General features: G+C 42.8%; 1 protein-coding gene across 1 annotated transcript in view; it reads right to left on the bottom strand.

The window, feature by feature from the left end:
- TG (thyroglobulin) overlaps positions 1-21227 on the bottom strand; it is a 148117-nt gene extending 126890 nt beyond the window's left edge. Inside the window, exons 1-14 of the mRNA XM_027684390.1 lie at positions 21161-21227; positions 19399-19507; positions 18447-18544; positions 17788-17991; positions 17278-17437; positions 13173-13279; positions 11911-12054; positions 9913-10098; positions 5550-6614; positions 3692-4279; positions 2268-2510; positions 1796-1933; positions 1147-1224; positions 586-698 (exon numbers count right to left, since the gene is read on the bottom strand). Of these exons, the coding sequence (XP_027540191.1) occupies positions 586-698; positions 1147-1224; positions 1796-1933; positions 2268-2510; positions 3692-4279; positions 5550-6614; positions 9913-10098; positions 11911-12054; positions 13173-13279; positions 17278-17437; positions 17788-17991; positions 18447-18544; positions 19399-19507; positions 21161-21227 (3300 nt within the window). The remainder of the gene's footprint in view (positions 1-585; positions 699-1146; positions 1225-1795; positions 1934-2267; positions 2511-3691; positions 4280-5549; positions 6615-9912; positions 10099-11910; positions 12055-13172; positions 13280-17277; positions 17438-17787; positions 17992-18446; positions 18545-19398; positions 19508-21160) is intronic.
- Positions 21228-25992: the final 4765 nt, after the last annotated feature.

The raw sequence follows: 25992 nt of genomic DNA, 5'->3' as shown, positions 1-25992 counted from the left end.
TCCTGGATTGAAATGTGTTTTAAATGTGTAGATGTGGTGCTTAAAGATCTGGTTTAGTGGTAGACTCCACAATGCTGGGGTAATAGTTGGGCTTGACGATCTTTGAGGTCTTCCAACCTAATGATTACATGATTCTATATGATAATGATTCTATTACATGAAATCTCTGTTCCTTGCCCATCTCTATCCTGCTCACTGTCACATTTTGAAAGCATCATGGACCCTATTGTGGGATATCTGCATCCAGCTCTCCTGTAATTCTCTCACAGCTCAGGAAGAAAGAGCCCCCAAATGTCAGTCAATTAAGGTGTGCCTTCCAAGCACAGCTCTGCAAAAGCACCAGGCAGAGCCAACTTGTGGGAGGGAATCGTGGGCAGGAACAGAGCTTCCTCTTCCCACTCTTCACCTCAGAACTATTTAAGTTCTGCCTTCTGCGGGGCAACGCCTGCTGTTAGTTTTGCCTTACCCTTTTCTTTCAGGTTAATAGAAATGCACAAGGGATGCTTAAGGAGCATGGGCTGAAAGTGCACAGGATTTGGCATGGTGTGAGCAAAACTGCTTCCTCCCTAAGTCATGGTAAATCACCTCAAGGCAGTCGGGGATGAATAGATCAGCTGCAGACACATCCAGTTTTGAGCCGCTCTGTCTCCAGCTGGAAATTAATGCATTGGTTTGCCATCGCTGACATGAAGTCTGGCCTGTGAGAGGGAAAACATACATTTACATTAAAATAAAAACGACTTCTGAGACCTAAGCAAGAGAAAGGCATCCATCACCATCTCCTTCACACATCTGCAATAGGCTCTGCTACAGCCTCAGGCAGGGAATTCCTGATCAGTGTTTGATAACCACAGAACAGTTGAGGGTGGAAGTGACATCTGGAGACATCTGGTTGGACAGCTGGTCCAAACTCCCTGCTCAGGCAGGGCCACCAACAGTAGAGGGTCCACTCTCAAATCATTCAAGCCAAAATCATGCATAATTAAATGAAATGAATTAGTAAAATAAGCATAAAATTCCTTTTTCTTTTCTTACAGCAGTTAGAAGCAAGCCCTACTTCATGCATATCATACTAGAATTTTCAATAAATATTAAAATTTGTAAGAACAAGTACAGAAAAATATTTAGGAAGAAAAACCAACTGACATTTGGGAAGTTCTGCTGAGCGTGAGACCAAGGAATCCATGACATAACGTCCTCTCTCATCCACACACCAGCAATGACCTGGCCAGGGAAGAAGAGCAGCTTTATTTTAAATGATGTATTGCAGTGTGCTTTGTTGCATACTGGGAAGATTTTCAGCCTCAGCAGAACTATAGAAAGGGCTCAGTAAATCTAAGTCACAGTTAACTCTGCTATCCAGGGATCAGTAGATCACACCTGAGAACAGTGGTGAGAATGGAAATGTAGCAGCGCTGGTAAGACTCCCCCATTGCAGCCCCATCCTGCAGCATATCATCTACTCCCAGAAATTTGGCATCACCCACAAACTCGATGAGGGTGCACTCCATCTCATTATCCTGGTCATGAATGAAGGCACTAAGCAATACCAGCCCCTGGAATGAGCCCCAAGGAACACAACTAGCAGCAAGTAACTGAATAGCTACTAATTTTTGTGCCCCAATGAGCTGCCACTTGACTCCCTCACTCCAGTCAATTTTCCACACATCTTGTAGACCACATCACCCTTCTCCAGTTTGACTACAAGAATCCTGGTTTTCTATCTTTTTGTTAGAATTCTTCTTAATTTTGATTTGCTCAGACACCCCAGAGTATCTTGTTAGGAATTGCTCACCTGTGCTCTCATAGCACTGAGTTGGCTCCCAGTTTCCCAGGCCATCACACTGTGGGATGTAAGGGAGAAATCCCAGCTGTGCTGCTTCCCCAGCAGAACTTCTTGAAGAAAAGTGAGTCTGCCAATAGAAGCGCAGGACTACAAAAGAGAAGTAAAGGAAGCTCTTAGTGTCCAATACAGGATATTATAAACGTGTTCGCAAAAGCCTGAATGTCCTCTGTACTTCAGAAGACAAATTAATAATTTTACAAGTACATAAAGGCTGGTAAGTGCCCAGATTTTATATCTGCACTGTGTCATACATATAAGACAACCGAAATCAGCTCTTGGGTTGGCACGTTAATGACACTGCTTAATTATACCTGCTGAGTTGCACCTCCTTTGCAGCAAAGTTGCACTTGACACCAAGTACACTTGCACAGATCCTGAGCATGACTCCATTTAATTAAGCTCTCATCTCCCTTTCACCCACCTGACCATGCAGCCAGCTGGAGAGCAGAGTCACTGCCTGAGAGCAGCTTTTGGGAGTCCAGCGCCTGTGACTCATAGGGCCGAGCAGAGCGCAGGAGGTCCCTGTCTGTGAGCTGTATCCCTTTTGCCATCAAGAAGCTCTCTCCAAAAGCAAAGTGGGACTCATTTGAGGCTAAGATGAGCTGCTCTGCCTCCTCCACGAATTTCATGGCTTTCTGCTTCACACCTTCACACATACCAGGACCTGTAAAAGCAAAGGTATATTAACAACTTTCATCTAAATCCAGTGAAGATTTTCATGTGAAAACTAGCTGGTCTTTTAATTAGCATCATCTGCTTCCTTCTGCACTAGCTCAGTTTTGAGTTGCATAATGAAGCAAGTGAAGGAGACCTGTCTTGTTAAATTCTTAGCTATTTAATAGCAAGAGTCTGAGAGTACCAGGAATCACCCAAACATTCTCCAAGTCCTGGGCCAAATGCTTGATGATTTTATATTAAGTCCTCATTGGTTATGAACAGATTTAATATGTCTCTACAGAACATTCACTCAGTTGCTGCCATAAAAAAATGTGGATGATCGGAAGTGAGAGTCAGAAAGGAAAATGAACATCCCTTGGGTCCAGAGTGGCCACTTGGCCTGTCCCCTCCACACATCTACTGACTCAGAAAGGGTATTTCAACACACTGAACCAGCTTCATGAAAGCTGCTCCTCCAAAATAATCTGCTAATCTGCTTCATCCCCTTTATTCTCCACCTGCCCACAGAACTGGAATCTCTGGCAGTTTGCCATTCATTGTCCTGTCTCTTCTTCACACCTGGAAAAATATTATGTGATGAGAATGATTTCAGTGATGACATTTATAATATAGGTCATTTGCTGAAGTAACCCCAAAGTGGGCCCAGCAGCTTTGGTGGAGGTCTCTAGACAGAGGGATCACCAAACTTCAGTGCTGGCCTCACTCTTCTCCTAGTGACTCCTAGGAGACACCTGTTAGTCTTGACCACATAGTAAGAATCAGCAAAGAAAATCCCTTTTGCTTCATTTTAAGGCATTCTTGAAAGTCATTTACATCACTGTGTAATCCTGAATTTTCCATACCACTCTTCACACTTCCTAACTTCAAAGTGTCCTTTGCCATCTGGCTAAGTATCTTCTGCAAAAGTATTACATGTCCAAACTCCAAATTATAAAATCTACACAAACTTGAAATGGAACTTTATTCCTCCTTATTCCCAAAGCTGAGGCACCAGCTATTTACCAGAAATGAGTTACCCCATTTCTGATGTCAAGCAATAATGTCAGTACCAATGACCTTTCTGACAAGTTATTCTCTGCTATTTCACAACAATTGAAAGGACTTCCTTCTCCTGTGGCATAAAAGACCAGAAACAGTACTACTTACATGCCAGAAATTGTTACTTACATGCAGGAACCTGGTTCACTCCTGCCTTTGTTCCTTGCAGCTCTTCTCCTTTGCTATCAACACACCAGCAATCACGAAGTTCAAAGTGGCCTAATGGAGCACTGAAATCAGTATAGGGTCCTGGGTAATATGTCAGCTGCTCATTCAGAAGTTGCCAGAAAATATATGGATCCAGCAAAATGTTTGGAGATGCATTGGTCAAGTTTCCCTCTAGCACTTCAGGTGGGAGATCCGTGAAGGAGGAATACATGGCAAATGCGGGAAAGATATTCTGGTGCCCAGCCTCATACAGAGCTTTAACAAAAGCTGAAAAGCCTTTAGATGATGCCTCTTTATATCCAGATATGATGCTCAATAGATCAGCAACAGGCAGGGGTTTGCCCTCGTTGTTCTCTGCAATCCACCTTTCGTACCACTCGAAGGCTTGCTCGGGAGGGCCACTGCACTGCACCTGCCTCCAGGTGCCCTCTGCATCACACTGTGGGAGGTAAATGCTGGAGAGCTGAGACACAGCACCTGGATCTGACAACAGGAGCTTCGCAGCCTTTAGAAACTCTTGACCAGCTGTTACTTGGCAAGCACTGGGGCCTGGGGGAGAGAAAAAAACACGCAGAGCGCATCTTATGAATGCTTTGAAGAAATACAATACCCCTACCCCTTTGTTACAATAAACACCACTGCTAAAACTTGGTCACTCATCCCAATACTAACAACATTCCTGGCCTGTTACTAAGCGAGCTTTATGATATTAAGGTCTCATGGTGAACCAGGGTAAGATTTCCAAAGGGACATGAGCCCTGAAAGATGCATATAGATATTATTTTTAAAAATATGTGAGTACGTTAGGTGCCTGTAGTTCTTACTAGGGGGATAGGTTCTTGGTGCCACTAAATGCCTTCTTGAATCTGTTTGCACCAACCAGGTATTTTCAGCTACACTTGGTAATCTGGGAGTTGCTTCTTATTCAGCCAATCCCCGCAAAACCAGCCATCTGAATAGCATGGTAATATTGATTTTATTTCCCCTTGAACCTAACTAGAATTTTAAGACTGTGTGTCCTCTCTTCCCATTCTCTACTGAACATTGCTGCTAAATACAAAAATACCATCCCTCAAAATACTGGAGCGAATTTGATTTGGAAGCCTTTTCTGCCACCTCCAGAGCCAAATTTCACTTTGCCACCAAGCAGCTCTACAAACCCAGCAACCCACAGGAGATCATCTTCTTTTGAGCACCAGAGAATTCTGAACCTATTTATTTCTGGTTGCTAGATGGGTTGCTAGATATAAATCCCATCCCAATTCAGATCATTGTGATAAACTCCCTACTACTTCTGCAAACTGTGATTCAAAGGAGCTCCCTCACTACATACCACTCTCTGGATACTCTGCTATTCCTCCCAAAATGAGAAGCAGGCTCTTCTTTTGGTCTGTTATACCTGTTGATGTGCCATTTTCAGTTCACAGAAACTTGAAAGACAAGTATCCCCAGCCCATGTGCTTCCATCTTCCTTTGTATTCCATTAATAGAAGGGCAAGAAGAGGCAATTCACAGTCTATAAGCAAGTTGCCAAATTGATGTCTGAGCAGTCATTTGCAACTCACTTTTCTGGCCTGACTGCATAGCCCTTAAGAGAAACCTATCAGCCATTGAATTCCTCTCTTTTTTTTGGACAATACACACACTGTAATTCCCACTATCCCCCTGTCACTGCAAAGCTGACTTGCTTTCCTGTTAGGAGACAATATCATTTGTATTCATCATCCATATATCACCAGATATAATCAGATATAAAGAAAGAATTGTGAAATTCCAACACAAAAAAGGTATCTTTAAATTCCCCGTCCCTAAGACTTACATTTCATTGGCTTTCCAGCTTTTCCCCTTATTCCTGGAATAGTCTTGCCATTCAAATCAACACAGAAGCAATTTGTCCCATAACACTGGAGTGGCAGAAAGTCTCCATCCTCGGTACAAGAGGGAATAAAAAGGTCTGATCCCGCAGGCAGACTTTGCTTCAGGTTTTGCAGGTTTCTCCTTTGCTTCTCACAATCAGTGGGACACCTTGGGCGTTTGCCTTGAAGTCTTGAGCCTGGAATTTCCTTACCTGAAGTGTCCAAGCACCAGCACTCTCCTGCATAGCACTGAACTTCTTCATACCTCCCCTCCTTGGTGCATGTTGGAACAAACAGATCCCTTGGCTCTTCACCACAGTCTTTGGATCCCAGTGCTAGTTTCACCACTTCACCTAAATCTTCAGCAATGTTTTTGGGGACAGAAATCACTTGTTGAAGAAAAGTAAAGAACTCTGGCAGTTCCAGAACAGAGGAAAGGAATTTCATCGTGTTCTGATTGTCCTGTAGAGTTACTATGCGGCCAAAGCTGCCTACAAGAGGTTTACTCAAAATGGAACTCCCCTTTGATACCTCCAATGAAAATGCCTCAGCTGATTCCAGAGGGCTTTGGCTGTTATTCCTCTCTGACACATCCTCCTGTTGGAAAAATTGGCCAATGCTGTATTTCCCGCTAGTGCCAAGTGCCCCTGTGAAGTTAAACTGGATCAAATTCTTCAAGAACCTTCCTCCGAAGAGGTTTTCCTGGAAACGCTTTGGATTGGCAGTAAATTGTAGTGCCACTTGAGCCAGCTCCCTTGACGGGAATATCCCCGTGATGGCTTCACTAAGGGTAGTTTCTAACCCAGAAGTCTGGCTGACAAATGGGCTTTGTGCAATCGGGGATGACAATCCAGAGCCCAGAAAAATCTCCTTGAAGTAAGGAGGGCAGGGTCTTGAAAAGCCAGCTGTTTTTTCCATCTGCTTATCTGGTGTCGAAAACAAACTGGACTGACTGAAGTACCCAGCAGGGCCATAAAAGAGCCTCATCAAGGCCCGGCGCCTCTCAGAGATGCACCCTTGTTCTTCACCTAGAGAAAGATTTAGGAAAAAATATGCAAACTTTGGTATCTCCCACACTTACAACTCTATTTCAAGCAGCTGGGTCAGAAACAACTCAGAAGTGCACATTAACCTGATTCTCAACTGTGCATTGTGCACATTGATATGGAAATTTGAACTGTTATTGCATATGCTATGTAAATAAAATTCATCAGTCAAGACACAAAAGGAAAGGAAACATTCCTTCCCCACGTCCAAGTTCTCTGCTCTGCAGGTTCTATTGCTTCCCAATGTAAATCCTCATTCCCATTTCTATGGTTGAAAGAACAAAGTTACAGTATTTCCGAATACTGTAACTCCCTGGTAGGATGCCTGCTGCTAATGGAAACCTCTGATGATCCAGGTGCAATACATGAACCTAAGAAAGAGAAACTTTCTGCAGAAGAACCGAAAGTTTTTTTGACCAATGCCTCCTAAGGAGGAATTTATGGAGGTTTCCTAACTAAATCTTCAGTTTCATAGTGAGGTGTTCACTACAAGAGGTTTGAAAACAAATTGTTAAAATAAGCAGTAATAGAGTGCTAAGGACCATGGCATTCACAAGCAGGCTCTAAGGGAAAAAATACAAGATTTCAACAAAAGTAGTCAAATATCAGGGTATTGAGGGTACCAACAGTGGCCCTGGCCACCCATATCCTGGGCTAAGCTATGTCACAGGTGTAGCTGCATCCAGACCCATCTGTAGATTCATACACAGGCAGCAATGTCTCCAAGTTAGGATGCAACACATCACTGAAGAAGGACTAAGTAATCAAGAAAGGAAAGACCCGGTAAATATAAAGACACTGAGAATCAGACAGACAGGATGGTTATGGCACTGACTGGATCTCTGGAACGCACACAGCAGCTTGACTGATGTACCACACAGTCACCTTTCCTTGAAAAGTAGCAGAATTATAGAGAAGGGATGCAAAAGTAGCAGAACTATAGAGAAGGGAGGCAAAAATATTGTAAGGACAGAACATATTTTCCATTAGGAGAGACCACTCAGCTTGAACAAAAAAATATGATAAAGATTTTCAAAAAAGAGAATTCTCCACATCATTCACAGTAGACAATTATTATTCAGTATTTCTCACAGTACAGAGAAGTCCAGAAGTGGAACATGTAATTATGATAATGAAATTTATTGCCAGAGAGTGCTAGGAAAGATAAAGGGTTAAAGGGCACTTAGGCAAATCCCTGGAAGATAACTCCATACAGGAGGGTTGAGTACAATGATCTGGGCTCAGCCTTCAGTTTGGGCCCCCCCCCGCCTGCAGAAGGCTTTATGGAAGCTATATGCATTTTCCATGTTTCTCACACTTTCTCCCTGAGCACCACTGCTGTCCCTGTAGGGGACAAGACAGCTTTAGTCTGCTCCAGCACAGCCTCTCTTGGGCTCCCCACTCCATCTCCATTTATTCCATGATCAGGCAATATGACAAAGCAGTCATAAGCCCTGTTAACAGTAAGGATAAAAGATGGAAATCTAAAAAAACTGCTAAAATAGATAAGCAAGTAATCTGACATTCTGTGACTGACATCTTTCTCACTCCTCCTTTTGCACCATTGTCCTGCTCCACAGCTCCTGACAGGGGCTCAGGGTCCCTCCCAGCAGATTCTTTGTAAACACACTTTCTGTAGGATGGGCCCCTCCTGTTTTCAGTGTTGGCTCGTGGTTAGAGGGATGGAGAACATTCCTCCAAGGACAAGTAAGTTAGTGCAAGCCACAATTCCACGAGAACAGTAATATGAAACAAATGTAGGATCATGGTTCATAAACACTCTCTCCTCCTAGCCACCATTGAATCAAATCAAAGCAGAGGGAGAAAGAATAAACACAAAAGCACTGCTGGGGTGAATTTACTGTAAAAGGTCTGAAAAGCAGCATGTCCCTTATCAGGACTGCCTGGTGCCCCGGGTGATGTGAGGACCCCACATGCTGCCCACACCTACAGCTCTGGCTCCTCCAGTGTTCACCGTGCTGAGTGTGAGAGTCAAAGACACTAAAGAATCTTAGAATCATAGAATTATTAAGGTTGGAAAAGACCTGTAAGATTATTGAATCCAACCACTAACCCAGCACTGCCAAGTCCACAATTAAACCATGTCCCAAAGTACCACATCCATATGCTCTTTGAACATGAAATAAATCAGAGCAGAACTGGAGACACACACATGGCATGTAGGTGTCTGAAACAGACTGCAGCTATATCCTCACGAAATACCTTCTCAGGAGTTAATCTGCGAAACCTCTGCAGAAATTTTTCCCTGCTGAAATTTCCTGAGCCTGCCAAAAAAAGCTGCAAGCAGCCTCAAGTCATTGTCCCCCCTCCCCTTCCTTCCCACAAAAATCATCAGGAGGGCTCAGCAAAGCACATTCAAAGAGAAAACAAGCAGTCCCAACATATGGCGAGGCCCCTCAGAGGTTCCCTTGCAATATCCTTGGTGATCAGCCTCGGAGGCAGGCTAACATTTTCATTTCACGGTAAGCCTGTCTGTGCCCAGAGCACTCTGAGCATTTGGATGTGTGACACCTAGGGCAGATTCCTCCTTCTCTAGCTGCATGGTAAGGCTGTGTCTTGCAGATAGAGCAATTTACTTTCCCCAAAGGCAGCCCCTGCATTAAGACCCTGCGCCCCAGACCTCCAGCACAATCCTGAATATTTAGGTAGTGCACTTCAGGGTGAGGGGTTTTAACTTTCCTCCTCCCCTCCAGCCCTTGCACATTTTTGCTGTCATTTCCATTTAGGGCACTGATTTGATGGTGTATTCTCTGTGGAATCTCTCAAAGCCCAAACCCATACACCTTTTCTGAATTGTTTGTTGGGTATATTCTTACTGGATTTGGTAGTTTTCATGGCAAAATATGCAGTGACAGAGAGATGGGAAAAAAGTGCTCAGGGTGGGAGGTGACTTAGAAATTCCACAGCATTTCACCAAGGGAAAGAGGTAAAACCCAAAACCACCATCACCGGCTTCTTTATATTATCCCAGATATTCCGACTTAAGCCCCAGTTCCTGGAGTCAAGAGACAGATATCAGGGCTGCAAAGAAAAGCCTTGCTGCATGCAAAACTAAAAAGCTAAAGAGAAAAGAAAATAAAACGAATATGATATTTAACAGTTTATTAGAATGTGACTCTTAACCCCAGGGAGGTTTCAGGATCTCAGTTTTTGAGCACCAGAACCTGTCAGAGCTGAGAAAGGAGTTGGTCCTTTGGGTTTCCTTTACAAGGATGCCAAGAGATGGGCTCATGTTTCCTTTTCCAAACCTCACACCTACCACAGGCCGGGGGTTGTCCTCGTCTCTTTGTGCCTGGGACCTCTTGCCCCTTGGTGTCCACACACCAGCACTGTCCTCCCTGCTGGCACTGCAGTGGCTCGTAGCCCCCATCGGCGGCGCAGGATGGCACGAAGGGGTGCTGGTAGCGCAGGGCCGCGAAACGCTCAACCTCACACCTCGAGGGGCCTGCAAGGAAACCAGTGTGTATCAAGGAGGGAAAGCTTAAAGTTTCAGAGCCATCTCTGCTTGATGCCATTGTTTGCCTATCTGGGAGGGGAAAAAAAAAAGTTTAATTTCTTGATTTTTTTCAGTGATATTTCAAGTACCAGCTCGAAATGCAACTTCTCCATCCTCTTTTTCCCCCTGGAAAATTTGCCCCAGGGTTTTTTACTAAAGATATTAATTTCTGAGAACTAAACAGAAGATAAAACCCCAACACATTTTTCAGCCACAGTTGCAGGTAGGCAGAGCAGCAGCATCTCTCCCAGGGAGCTGTGCTGGAGGCTGGGGCAGCTCTGGCCCTTAATGCAAAAGTAAAGTTGGTTAACAGAGACAGATGTGCAACTTGGGGGATTGATTTTGTTCTGATTTTGTTTCTGAAGAGAATGAGGCATTGCTTCTGCAAACAAATCTGCACCTGACTCTCAAGATTTGGGCTGGGACCATCCCACTTCTTTATTTCCCTCTGCAGGGATATGAAGACCGTATTACGGTCAAGCTGGCCTTAATGGCAGAGACACCAAAAAATTCATAAAGCAAATTTTCTGGGTTATGATCTCTCCAATACAGGACTTTCATCTTCCAACAGAAATTTTGCTTGTTTATATAAAACTGAAATTCTACAGCCTAAACATTTTTCACTTTCAAGAGCTTTCCAGCTATACTCAGCTACCACTTTGAGGTAGTGAGAGCATCTTATCAGAGCAACCTGCTCATCAAGGAGTCTGACAACTTTCCTAATGCAAGAGGCTTCAGGTGGTGGTGTGAGAGCTGGGTAAGTCACCAGAGCACCCCCTTGGTGTCTGATGAACAGGGTCACATCTCCATCTTGTGGCTGTTACAGCTTCATCTGTTTTGACAGTTGCTGCAGCCCCAGCTACAGCCAGAGCTAAGCCAAAACCACTGTGCAGTGGGAGGAGGAAGACGTTTTCCAGACTCCCCAGAATTATCATCTTGTCCCAAAACCAGAAAAATGTGTGAATATGTGGCCAGAAGACTGACATCAGTATCTGCTTAATATTTCTAACAATGCAACTCCTTAGTGAGGGTCAGACAGCAATGTCAGAGGAGTTTTGGTGGGAGGATGAAGTATCATGCAGGGGTTTCAAACTTTCCTTGGCCAAGGCAGTTTTCTTGGGCTCTGGTGCAGGAAAGAGGAGGTACCTGACCTCCTGTCCTGCAGAGTTCACTGCCTGTAGGCAGAGAAACTCTCCCCATGTGCCTGCCCTGACCAGGGAAGGAATGGGCCCAAGGGCAGATCCAAAAGTTCAGCCTTGCTGGCTAAGGCACTACGAACTCTTGTGTGACCTCCTGGGAATGGAGTGTGTTGTGGTCAGTGTAAGATCCTTCCTGTTTCTGAGTGTACCAACATAAATTAGGGAGCATTTTCTCAGGCTTTTAATTTAATAAATCATCATATCCATCTCCATAATCTCAGGGCAAGAGATACAGAGGGTTCATGGGATTTCAACTGATGTGAACTTCAACTGCACGGGAAAGGGTTAATCAGAGGACACGTACAATCAGCTGGTATGAATGTAAGTGCAGAGTGTCTTAGTTACTTCTTACCTGTCTTACCTTACTTTTCAAGGTAAGAAGGTAGGTGCAGAGGATAAAAGCCAGCTGTAATTCAGGGTCCTTGCTTCTTGCACTGAAATTGTGTTGTTATAAGCTTTTAGAGCGAGAAACTCCTAGAACAACTCCACCCAATGGCAGCTGTCATACATAAGCTCCAAAACTGTCACCTTTTTTACAGAGCATCACCTGGGTGCTACTTACACCTGAACTTTCCAGAGGTGGCCAGCTGAACTGCCAGGAACCGCCTCTGGAGGATCCGATAGATGCTGGTCTCTGAGAAAGTGCGGGCGGGCTCTGCCACGGAGAAAACTGTGTCGTAAACCTCATCAAGCAGCAGCTCCAAGCCTGGGAAAGACAGACTGTTAGCACAGAGCCTGATTTTAAGACAAGAAGTCACCTGGTTTATGCCACCAGAGTAGCAGAACTGGTAGACTATAAAGAAAAAGAAATCCGGTGCTCTAAACCGGCCAAATGTGAAGTTGTACTGCATAACCCTAATGCACCACACCATGCATCCAGTGCTGGGTGCCTAGGCACCACCTGTATGCCCTGACATCTATTAAAACAAAAAGGAGAAGTATCTTGTAACTGGCTGTTTGCTGTGGTTTTTTAAGGCTCAATCTGCAGTAAAGACAAGGATGGAATTTTGGAAACTGATGTTACCAAAATCAATTCCCGGTCATTTTGGTTGCATACTAAAAATCAAGATGTTCAGCAGGTTTTCTGAGTGCACAAATCTTTTGAGAACTTCTCCCCCTTCCGGGAATTAAATATTGAAGTTCTTGTGTCTCACCTAAATTTTAAACTATTGCGCTTTGCATTTTTCCCCCTTAAAAAAAAATAAAACAAAAAAACCTACAGTATCTAAGGAAGTTCTGGAAGTTCTCAACCTTCTAATTCCTCCTTGTTGAAAATAAAACATTCTTTCTTCTGAAGTGTCCCATCAACTATTAAGATGTCTAAAAGGAATCCTGAGGCTATGAGAGAAGAGGAAGAACCACCTGATCCCCCTGCTAATGGTAAAGGTGGTTGGACCAGATGTTCTGTAAAGGTCTCTTCCAACCCAAACCATTCCATGATTCTACCTGAGCAAGAAGAAAGACTTCATTCTCTATGCCCTTTATATTCCTCTGTATTTGCTAATTGGACATATTGAATATGAGGCAGCTTTCTAGTTGGAGAGAGGATGAACATTCAGAGATCCTATTCCACCATCCCAAAAAGGACAGGGTTAGCTCCCAGGCAGCACCTCCACTTGATACTGACTGAAGCGGTGCTCCAAAGGGTAGGATTTCATCAGTGAGCTCCAGCCTTTCCCATGGGCACTACACTGGTCACAGTGGTCTTACCCTTGTAAGAATGAAGATCCAAATGAACCTGAAGACTGATACTTGTTATTTGTCCTTTCCCTTGGGAATTCAACACCACCCAAGTTAAAGGATTAAATGCTGGTGGGCACTTACCAGTGTCTGCCATCTCCCTCCCCAGGCTGTCCACGCAGTGACAGTACCCAGAGATCTCCGGGAACTTCTCCCGCAAGGTGCTGAACGCCTGGAAAGCTCTTGGGAGCCTGGAAGCAAAAAAAGCCTCCTGTGAAGAGCCCGGGGAGGGTCATCAACAACAACAAGCATCATCTATTTCCTTCCTGAATTTGTACAACAGAGGTGTCTGCACAAGGTCAGTACAAAACCCTTTGGTCTCCTTTTGGCAACCAGGCTCTGACATGATCCAGAGCAGTGTTCCAGCAGGATAACAAGTCTCCTAAATGCCATTTTTTTAAAGAAACACAGGACAATCTCCCTTCAGACAGATTCCTGACCCTTCCTAAGCAGCCACCCAGCACCTAACACTCATTTTCAATTCGATTCTCAACTTCAAAAGTCTGCCAAAGAGTGTAAAATAGAAGGGTGTTGGCTTAATGTTATTACAGGACCCATATAGTAGTTCCTTCCACAAATCTGCACAGGATGGCAGAAGGCCTAAACAAACAGGTTGCTCCCCCTTCCCTATGTGCTACGTGTGCTTTCTGCACTGAAATAAGTACAAAAGCTGATAAAAACCTCACTAATATCTTTCATTTTCAGGGCATGGCTCAACAGATTAAGAAGAAGGAAAAAGGGTTTTTAATATGCTACAAGTAAGGCTGGCTTTTACTTCTGGAGATCAAAGAGATATTAGTTTCCACTGTAATATTCTAGGAGTGACAACAGCTAGATTCCAGCAAAGTAATGATTTAAGAAGGAAACTTAATAGGGTCAGAGTTGGAAAAAACACAATAAATGTGACCTTAACTGACAGATATCCTAGGGTTTCTCCAAGCAAAAGATAAGTTTTTCTAGCTTCAAAGTGCCAGGTTCCAAAACAATCATATTATTTTTCGGACACATCCCCTTGTCCTGAAATACGATAAAGGTGTGGTGCCCCAGCTGCATGGGGCTTATTTGGGAAAAGCTAGCAACAGGGAAGTTGAATTTTCTGCTCAACACATTCAGAGAATTACACAAATTAAGTTTTTACCAAGGAAGGACACTCAGCAGTAGATTGGGCCCTGATTAACTGGGAAATAGAAGTTTCCAGCCACCCTGTGAAACTAGGACTGTGACCAGGTTCAACTCCAGTGCCACCCTCCAGCAGCCTCAGGGATGCTCTAGCACATGTAACCTGAGAACAGCAATGAAATGCTTGTCTGGCTCAAAGATGGTGCTCAAGTGAGCAGAGCAGAGCAAGGAGCCTTTGCCACCTCCAGGACTCTGCCTGAATAATAGAACATTTTAGGCTGAAAGGAACCTTAAAGATTATCTAGTTCCAACCCTTGTGCCATGGGCAGGGACACCTTCCATTAGACCAGGTTGCTCAGGGTCACATCCAGCCCGACCTCAAACACTTCCAGGGATGGGGCATCCACAACTTCTCTGGGCAACCTGTTCCAGCGCCACACTCACAGGAAAGAATTTCTTCCTAATATCTAAATCTAAACCTACCCTCTTTCAGTTCAAAGACATTTCCTCTTGTCCTATGACTATATGCATTTGTTGAAAGTCCCTCTCCATACCTCTTGTAGCCCCCTTTAGGTACTGGAAGGTGTTATAAGGTCTTCCTGGAGTTTTCTCTCAGCCTGTCTTCACAGGAGAGGTGACTCCTGAGACCTCTGCCACCTCCTGCCAGGAGAGCTGAAAATGTTACTGCTTCCTCCTTCTTCAGGACATCAAAGCACAGGCTTGGAAATGCACAAAGCAACAGCAACCTCCATCAGAGGAAGGGGCTGGTAACCTCAGGGTTGTCCCAGTGTTACCCATGCTCCCATCTCAGAACTTGCACAACCCTGTGCAGTGCTGCTGTGTTCTGGTACCCTTCCATGTCTTCAAATTAAAACCTACCGACTCCCTCCACTTTGGATTGTCAAATCCTGCTCTGCTGCTGACACTAGCATGCTAAAAGCAATCAAAATGTCATACTTCACGGAACAGAGGGACTTATGTCATGTATTTCTGTGGTCTTTAATGTACACGCATAACATAAACATGCTTGGGGTATTTCAAGGCCTTTCAGCTCCCCTGGATTATCATGCAGTGGCCATTGCCCAACTGGGAATATGATCTCTACTCTGCACTGCTCACGTCTCTGGAGTTCATCAACTCAGCATCTCAACACCTAGCTGAGTGAAACAGGATTCAGTGAAAAAACTCTGCATGGTGCTTTCTTTCAAAGTTAAGAAGTCACAATTATGCTACTTTTATCTGGGGCAGCTGTACAGTCATATCCTGTCATTCTGGTTATTTTTGTTCCAAGTTGAGAGTACAGGTAAATAAAGTACAAACGGATGTAAATTAGGCCCATACAAACAAGAGGGCAGAACTTTCTCACCTTATGTGGAAAACTCACTTCCTAACACACTTTTTTCTTTTCTCAGACTCTTTTTAACCACAATCCTTACAATGAGTAGCAATAACTCACAGTAGCAATAACACAGAGTTCCTCATCTATCAGAGCCAGTCCAAAATAATGGCTAAAGCAAAGGTGACCACATTTAATTTATGGATAAATTTATAGTGTATCTATGTGTTTCAACAAGAATATTTGCACTCAAAAATACAGAAAAGTAAATAAAAGTGAGATTGTTAACCTTGTCTTTGAATTTTGAGTTGCTCCACTGGTTCCACATGAACATAAAATACGGGTTTAAATCCCTGTTGTACTACAGTTGTTTGCTATGGAGCTCATCCCTTCAACTCCGTATTCTGACCCCCCTTTTTTTTGAGAAGGGATAGATAATGACACTTCAAGCAGGAGTAGTCTGAAAATAAATATATTAATGACCTGAAATACTCAGATATGATGGTAATAGGTTAAGTCAATGCCATAATTAGAAAGGTGTACAGCTGGGAGTAAAATAATCCTGCTGTGATTAATTACATGGCACAGACACAATATAAATCCAATCTCACAGGTCTTTGCAGACAAATCTCCTAATGGGAGGAAAAACTATACCAATTTAAAGCCTTGATTTCTCCTCTGTAATCACTCTTTTAGAATTTCCCCATGTCACAGGCCAACAAACAAAACAACCAAATTATTTTGCTCTTGACAAAATAACCTCTCCTGAAGCTCTGACAAATTTGCACTGTGCATTTGGTCCCATCCTTCAGTTTTGCTTAAATTAAAAAAAGAAAACTCTCAAAACAGCAAAATTGACATTTACAATAAAATTGCTTTGCTGCTACAGAGCCAAGTCAGAATGAGGCATTATATTTACTCCACTGGCCTCTAGCAGGGAAATGTGCTGACTGAGAGACCAAGAGGTTTCTCTGGAGAGTCTGAACATCTGTGCCAAAACAAATTCCTCCCCCTTCAGTTCCCATTGCCTCTCTCTTGTTTCTCCATCTCAGTCTTATAATTCCAGCTCCACCTCAGTATTAAGTCCCAGCTCCTCCACAGGACAACAGCTTCTTGCTCCCACAGACAAGGATTTGATCCAGCATTCGGGAGCCTTCCCCAACTCCCTCCAGTTTCCTAAAGCCAGTTGTATACCAGAATAGAATTCATCACTTGCTTGGTTCTCCTGTGTGAGCAACCCTGGCACTGCCTAAACAGATAAGAGTTTCCCATCATCACATGGAACTTCATCTTTGTATCTTGCCTCTTGTCTGTCCATCCATTTCTTTTCATCTCCTGTATGGAACTGTCTTTCCTACCTCGTATGTATATCTGAATTCCTCTGCTCTTTCTGTATTTATCTCATTTAGTGTTGTCTGTCTGAGAAGTAGCCCTGTCTACTTTTCCAAACATGGATTGCAACGTGGCATCCAGTGCTGTGTGAAGACACACAGACTAGACTGCAGGGATGGAATACATTTTTTTTTAAAAAGTCAGCAAATTTAATTCAGAAGGATAAGGCTTTCTACTGGGTCCATTCTTTAACAGAAAATAACATCATGTGCAGTCACAGGAGAATGGTTTCATGTGGTGAAAAAAAAAACAACAAAAAACCCAGTAAGACACTGTGCCACTTCAAGTGCCTGGAAGAGGTATGCAGGACTGCTTTCCTGATTCAGAGGCCTGAGTTCTTACCTGTTGTAACTATGAACAAGATCAAAAAACATCATGTCTGTTGTGTTCACAAACTTGCACTGGACAGGCAGAAACTCTCCATCTGCTGAGCACTGTGGGGGGCTCTTCTCCCCAAACCCGTGCAGAATGCGACGGTCTCGGATCTCACAGTTCCCTGGACCTGATAGGAAAAAAGGTAATGTTTTTGGGTATTTTAACTTCCCCTGAACAGCTGAATAGCAGCCCCACTGTTTGGAAGGGTTTACATTCATTACATTGAGCATGGACACTGATGTGCATCATCTTGTTTTTATGAAGAGCAGGGAATTGTACTCAATAATCTTATAAGTCCCTTCCAAGTTGAGATATTCTTTGGTTCTATGAAACAGGGACTTCAATGGCTCAGTTAACTACCTATAGTTCTACAGCATGAGTGTAGACTGCAGTGCCCAGGTTCCTGATCTACCAGCTTTCATTCACACCAAGCCTTTCAAACCTACAAATTCCACCATTTTGTTGAATATTACTTACACTGTGCTGGCTTTCCTCTTTGCCTGGTGCCATAAATCTCCATTCCTTCTGGATCTACACACCAGCACTGCCCCAGCTCCATGTCACACTGCACCTCATCAAAAGCCCCTGAATCCAGGCACTGAGGGATGTAGGAGACGCTGCTGCTGTTGATGTATCGACTCACCAAGATCCTCTGCTTTTGCAGCTGGCAAAAGGACAAGCCTGAAGCACCAGAAAGCAGCACTGTTAGAGGAAGGTTCTTATTGGGCACTGAATCATTCATTAAGACAACATCTGAGTTTTTTTGGAACTACAAGTTCTGAGTCTGCCAGGAGTTGTGAGAACATTGATGAACTTGAGGTTATGAAAATTGGCACAGAGTAATCTACCACAGATGGGATTGAAGCTCTCCAATTCAAAAGCCATTACACTAAATTGATCTTTCATTCATGATTTACCTTAGTCTGACCTTCATAAATACAGACATCCAGGTGTATCAGGATTCCATTATTAGCCCTGAAGAAACTCCAGAACTTCCACTAGAAAGTCCCAGCAAATTATAACAAACTAGAGTTCATCAAAGTCTAGGGCTAACTTACTTTTTATTTCAGCAGTTCAGATGCAGATTTAAACAGTTTTTTACCCAATCTGAACAGAAATAGACACTTGTGACTTACAAGATATGGGATATCCACTCTGTTTGCTGCCAGGTACTTCAACACCATTCTCATCCACACACCAACAGGAGAGACCATTCCTACTGCACTGGACTGTCCTGAAGAAGATCACAAGTAATATTTTTTATTTTGTGAGTGACAGAGTCCTCAGTCAGTACCAGACACAAAAACATAAAGCAAGCCAAACAACTTCAAGTACTTTAACATCATTAATAAGGGAATCAACAAGGGCTATATTTCTGGTGACTCTACTCGATGGGAGCTCTTAATTCTAGTAATTCTATGAATTCTGCAGGAATTGCAGATATGTGATTTGAAGTCATTAAGGAAGCAAACAGGTAGGACAGAATCCTGATTCTCATTACTGAGATTCACCATACATTTTGAGATAGTTTCTAAGTCAAATCTAAAATGGCCAAAGTTGCTACTAGAGGCAACAAGATAATAGTAGAGAACATTACAATCTGTACTCAGTCTCAGCTTCAACTTATTGGCTTCTTGCACCTTCAAGCAACACGCTGCTCTCTAAATCACTGTTCTCCATGTGCTTTTTTTGTTCCTTTACTGCCTTTAGAAGGAAACCCAACTGTGCCACTTACGGCAGGGTGGGTAACTTGGTCGAGCTGTGCCAGCTGGCACACACATTCGCCTATGAGCACATGTAGGATGACAGCAGCTGCATTGCACAGCAACCTGCACCAAGTATTTAACATGCAAATAATGCTGCCAAGACTAGTTTTAGAGATTATTTCTTAGAGATTATTTCCAACAACAGGGAATTCATTCAGGAGAGGCTGGATCTGCAACATGGCTCAGTGAAGTCACTTCAAGTCTCCTGCACTCATCATCCTCAGGTCCACTGATACACAGGTTCTTCAAAACAGGCTCAAATTTCCATCAGCAATGAAAGGTGACCTCATATAACAAAAGATTAACAGCAGGGATGAATTACCTGAACTGGCCATCTTCTGAGCACTGAGGAACGTAGGTTTCTCCTGCTGAAAAAGCCTTTTCCCTCTGAAGTTCGCATGGACGCAGTGGTTGGGAATCCGTCTGATACTCTGAAAGCAGCAAGAAGAAAAAAACATAAGAGTGATTTCACCACAAACCTGTTCTTACCAAACCCCTGTTAGTGCCAGCACTGTGTGGTAACAATCCCAGGTTCATGGGTCCTCCCTGGTTGTTTCCCCAGTGCTTCTTGTGTGCATTTCCGTGTGGGTCAGTGAGAGGGAAGTACTGAAAAAATTTGCTGGACTGCCAGCTGCAGGATGAGAACATGGTGGAGATGCTCATGAACCCCTTTCCCAGGTCTGTGTTTAGTTAGTCTCAGCTCTGTTCTGTACTGGCATGGCTATAATTTTCTGGTACCTGGAGCATGTAGATTTAGTTGTGCCTATGACCACAAAAGAGCCCTTTGCCATAACCACACATATCACTAATAAAGTTTCTGAGTAATTACTCTTTATTGAAGCCATTCATTATTTCACCAAAACGAGAGATATTTCTTCTTAATCTCATGAACAATCTAAGAAGAATCAGTCTAGCAGTAGTGTCAAACTAATTCATATTAGGAGCACTCTCAATTTTCGCTGGGGTACATGATCAAATACTGAAGCCGCCTAGCAAAGAAACAGTCAACTCCTCAGTTCTTAATGCATTCAAAGCTGCATTTGCTGCTGTTTTAGGAGAATGATGAAATTCAGTAAATTCTTTTTTACAGAACAGATTAGTCGATTTGACACTTTACCCATCCTCAAAATCTGATTAGTGCCATGCTCCTAATTCCATTAACTATTTATAAAAATACTGCAAACAAACCCATAAGTACAGTGATTTAGACCAAAGGTTCACTTGAGCTAGTATTTGTTCTGAGTGTGGCCACACATAGTAGTGCAAGTACGTCATAAGTATTCTCAACACTTTTCATCTTCAAATATTAAATTTGCAGATCAGGGAACTTCTGCAGCCACAGATGGTTCCTGTGCATCTAAGACCTCTCAAACACAGCTGTTTCTGTGAGTTTTTACTGTGTCTCCTTAAGACCATGTGAAAATTTTCATGAAACTGTAACATTTCAGGTTATCTCATACATAGACAACTACACATAGGCAAACCTCACCATTTTCACCTCAAACATGACTCTGAGCCAGTTGCTCTGGGATGTGTGGAGGTCCTTGTGTACAGTGCTGGAGAGGGTCCACCAAGACATATGAGCTAAAAGACTAATTCAGTGATTCAAATTGCTGGTTGTACAGGACTATCAAACTCAGATCAAAGAACTAGGGGGGTGCAGCGCTCAGGTTACCCAGTATCTTTAGGTTAAAGCCAAAATTAGATGATGGCACATACAGGTAGAAGACGTAATCTTAGGATCTTCACATCTCTGCAGCACCACATCTGCAGCACCATTTCTGCAGCTTTTCTTACCCAAGCTCCTTCTCTAGCCCAGTCTGCTCCTTGAGAAAACTTTTTTTTCCACCAAAATCCAGGTGCGCTAACTCAGATAAGCCTGACCACTTAAGATCCTTATAGTTTAGTATTTAACCTGGAGCCCAGACTCAGTGTGCACAGCACACAATACCTAGCTAAGTTTGCAGCGGGCAAGATTCAAGATAATCATATATGTTATCAGAAAAATACACAGAGCAGCACAAAGATTACAGGAGCACAGTCACCACTGTACACAGGCAGAGGAAAAGAACAAGAGTACTTACCAAATATATTGGCTGTTACTATGCTAGTAAAGCAGCAAAGAAGGGCGCAAAATGGGATGGATCCCATCTTGCGACAGGATTGCTCCATCCCTTCTGTCAGGGAGGCAGCCCTGTGCACCCCGTGTGGCCTTCACCCGCCTTTTTATAGCAACCGCCACATGGATGGGTTCACTTAAGTGCTGGTAGACTGGGCATAAAATTGGGTGAGTGACGCACACGATGCTTCTGAGAAAACTGCAAGAGGCTTGTTCACCTGGAACTGCCCTCGTGGTTCTCCTCAGCCAGTTCTCATCCCTGCTCCAGGGAGCACGACTGAGCTCAGTCAGTGGAGAGGAGAACAAGTGGCAGCAGGCACAGCAGGTGGCAGGGGGGGACTCAGTTACATCAACAAGCAAATTGAGCACATTGACATGACCCCAGGCAGAGCTCTGGCTCCCACCTGCACTGGGGCGCAAACAGGCTCTGTTCTCACTATTAGAAGTGCACCTTTTTGTGTTCCCAGAGAGCCGAGCCTGCTGAGGGAGAGGTGAGAGTTAGGCCTGCGAGTGCTGCATTAGGAGTAAATACAATTCATAATGCGATTATTTATTAAGTGAAAAACAGGATGGATGCATTGACTGAAGTGAATTGAGGGTCAGAGTCAACGGCATTCAGTCTTTTGCTTTTACTTCCATTTGCACCATGCACTTTAACACAGCCAAGAATATGACAGAAGCAGCTTTGCTTCTTGGGGTATTTTCCAGCTATAACATCTATATGACCATAAAGCTTGTTAAGCCAAGCTTTTTTGATACTAATTGCATGCAAGATCCTCAACCTAAAACATGTCAGAAATTTTATTTCCTTGGTTCCAGAGTATCACTTTTTAATTGTCCACCTCTTATGAGTCAACATTTAGTTGCACCAGGAATTATGAGAACTGACCCTCACTTGTACAAAGGTGGTTGGACAAATAAGCCCAAAATAATTAGGTAAATAATAACAGCACATGTTTGAAGCTGGACTTGGGTGGATTTCAAGAAAAAGTGAGAGAAGCACTCTTGTTTGTGATTCATGGGTAGTAGACAGTCTAGAAGTAACTCTATCTACTGATACTCTCCTACAGGCCAACATTGTGCTAACAGTGATCCAAGCATCCTTCTGTGTGGGCCGTAGACCACTGCCATGCCATGGGATTTGATGTACATGGTAAATATGATCCCAAAGAGCACCACAAGCTTGATTTAGCATGACTAGGCTTTTAAAAATGAGTGGGACTATATTTGGAATTTACTTTCAAGCAACCTACTCCTGACTTGAGGAAAGTCAAAAGTCTGCAGGAAGATCAAGCTGAGAAAAGATGAAGAACATGGCCAATGAAGATGACAGATCAAAAAATGGCAACCTTTAGAGGCATAAAGACAACAAATCCTGTAACAGCCCTGACTGTGCAGGCACAGACAGAAACTGAATTTCTGGATTAGCAGAGCATTTGTAGGGAAAATACATGCAGAGTAAACCATTCTGTCTAAATAGCCATTATTAACATTAGGGTGGTTGAATCAGGAAGGAGGTAAAGTTTGACCATGACATATATTTCTGACTCAAGGGTTCTTCAAGAGCATCAGGTTCATGCCTGACCCCCATGCAGTGGGGCAGACACAGGGAAGCAACCAGAAACAGCCCAGCCCAGTGACACAGGCTCTCCAGGGGCAGCAGGAGCTGTGCTTACAGGCACTACAATGGAACACACAACCAGTGTGTTGAGTGTGTGTGATACTGTTTTAATCCAATTTTCTAAAGTTATTAGAAAAGCGTTATTCAGGTTCCTTGCACAGCAAAAGGGGAGAGACGCAAGCTCATTAAGGTCACTACTCACTTTCCTCCTTAATTCTTTGCTACAAAAGGTTGATAATGGAGTAAGGCAGACAGGAAGCCAGGAAGGTATGAAAGAGCTATTACTAACAGAAAGAAGCACGAATTCACAATATCTGAATCGTGTAGGTTCCCAAGATGACTTTTATTTCCTTCCGAAACACTCAGAAACCAACCTCTGAGCTCCTCAAGTTAGGCAGAACCGCCACGTCTCAGAAGTCTCTTAAAAAACAAAGTAAGAAAAGGAATTTTGGCAATTTGCATCCCTTAAACTACTTCTAGATGTGCGTCAAACCAAGGTGGGCATCTTGGTACATGCACGTTCAAGGGGATGTAATAGCCCATGGATTAAAAAGGAAAAAAAAATTTGTTTACAGAGCAATATGTGCAATTCACATTCATCAGAGAAAAAGAGGCACTTGTCTGCGGTTGAACAAATACAAACCAAGAAAAGCTTTGCATGACCTTCAGTGAAGGAAAAATGGAATTGACCTCTATTTTTAGCACCTGAGAAAAAAAGGAATAGTATCTTAAATTAGCTCACCAATGAAGGGTAGAAAAGGAGCAAGCAAAAAAAGTCCCCGAGACCAGTAAGCCTTAGAACTATCATGTCTTCAAAATCATTGCTCCAGTGCTGGAAATGAGGGAAAAGCTACAGCACACACTGGCAAAAGCTACTCAATCTATACTATAAACTAGAACTGCTGGGGGAAATACAAAGGTCAGTGAGAGGAGACACTGAAATCACAAACCTCAAGGGAGAAGCAGACATTTATTCATTGTTCCAGTTTTGCATACACTTTCTTAGCAGAAGAGATGGTCTGTGCAACTGCAGTTTTTATGTGTCAAAAAGCCCAAGGATAAATGATTCCTGTATATGAATACACAGACATCTGTAGACACAAATAAGTTACTCTTACCCAAATAAAACTTGAGCCTGAGAAGTCAACCTTAGCTTAAGAAAACTTGAGGGAGACTCTTGAATGAGGCAGCAAATTGGAAGCAAAAATTGTAAGAACTGAAAACACTGTGAAATCATGCCCTCATTAATCAGTTCATTTATTTTAAAATAATAAACTGTTCTGTGTTAAATAAAGCACCAATATCAGATAGTTCTCTCACACATTTTAGGAAAACTATGTAAAAACAAGACTAACACCATTTATTACACTTACAGATAGAGAACTAAGGTTTACAGTGAGTACATTTCTTTCCTTGTGAAGCACTTATTTCTATCATCTCTGATTAAGTCCTCATGTGATGCAAAATTAAAAGATGACAGAATGACAGCCTCAGATAATACACCTTTCAGTCACTTTATACATGACATATTCTTCAAATTAAAAGAATGGGGAAGTTCCAATAACTTCCATGCTAAACTTGGCTAGATCAGAAAAGTGGGTACAGGACTTGTCAATTGTTTTTAATTATAATTTAGCATAGGAGAAAAATGCCTTTGGTGACAGAAGAACTTAAGGAAGCCCATGTAAGAACATTTGAATTTGCATTTGTCCCTGGAGAAATCAACCATTTCTAGGTCAGGTAAAATCTTATTCATTGAAGAGAACACAATTTTCCTCTATCAAATAGTACCACAGTGATTCAAAGTAGAAAAATATTTATTTTCACAACAACTAGGATGCAAGTTGGCTTGAAATCCCAAGCAGGAACCAGATCTGCAACCTGCAGTGACACAAAGGATTTGCACCTTGAATCAATTGTTTGACAAACACAAGCTGATGCAGTGAGAAAAGTCACCACCAGTCACACAAGGGCAGCAACAGGGTGCCAAACTCTGAGTGTTGGTGGGACAAAACTACTTTGGGTCTTTTCAATAATGCAACAATTATCCTTCTCTGAACTGAAGGCAATGGTGTAGAGCCAATGGAGTCAAAAAGGAAGTTCAAGGACAAACACAACTCCTGCCACACAACAAAGATGTGAATTCAGTAAGCCACCAATAAAAAAGATGGATTAAACTCAAGGAGCACAAGCCTGTCAGGGAGTGTTAAAACTGATGGACTTCATAAAAATTTTGGTGAGGGAAACCTCAGTTTAACAGAAGTGAAAGATTTATTTAGCGAAAGGTCAATTTGTACAGATATGATATTCTGTTTCTACTGCACTAAGACACTGGGCTGGCCAGATGGTTGGCCTGACTTGGGAAACCTCATCTTTAAAAAGTCTGCTAATTAAAAAAAAAAGTGTTTTGGTGTATTGCTCCAAGATCTGAATTTGGCCTTGTACCTTAAATTTGAGAGACTGTTTTGGGAGGGTCCCTTAGGCAGTTATTAAAATGTTTCAGAATTAAAATTTTGAAGTTGGGTACATTTATGATCATATTTTTTGTTATGTGAACAACAGAACAATTTTTCCGTGTCAGTAGCTCATTAAGATTCTGTCCGATTTCATTCATCTGCTGCTTGCCATTTCTGCCCTGGTCCACAGGATGTCTAAGAGAAGAACCTTCTTAGCACTGTTGGCTTATTTATTTTCTACCACAGCAGAGTGCAGAAGTCAACAGCTTGTGGGCAATATTAAAATAAATCATTAAAAGCAAATTGAAGTTACTTTGTAAATGACATTGTACAAAGGCACAAAACACCCTTAGAAGGCCCACAAGAAGAGAAGCCATCACTGTGAACATGCTGAAAAGACATTGTTTTTTAAGAAGCCAGTGCATTGCAAAACTCAAACCTTGAAATTGTTAAACACCAAAGCAGTTCAGGAACAGAAAAATCTTCCACTTACTTAGCTACACAGTAATTAATTCAGTACTGTAAAAATAATTTACTGACTGTATAATTTGCCTACAGGCTAAAATACAATTAAAGCTTTGCAATGTAGACAAATGAGTATCGATGACTGCATATAACTTATGGACTACAGGCTAAACACGCAACTGAAGATTCCTGAATGCTTTAAAACAAACACTAGCTCTCCAAAAGAAAAGTCCATGGAATGGGAGCCCAGGCACA

Source organism: Neopelma chrysocephalum, unplaced genomic scaffold, assembly GCF_003984885.1.
Source record: "Neopelma chrysocephalum unplaced genomic scaffold, ASM398488v2 Primary Assembly neopelma1_66, whole genome shotgun sequence".
Classification (NCBI taxonomy): domain Eukaryota; kingdom Metazoa; phylum Chordata; class Aves; order Passeriformes; family Pipridae; genus Neopelma; species Neopelma chrysocephalum.
The sequence above is the reverse complement of the archived record's forward strand: the minus strand, read 5'-3'. Positions and strand labels throughout refer to the sequence as shown.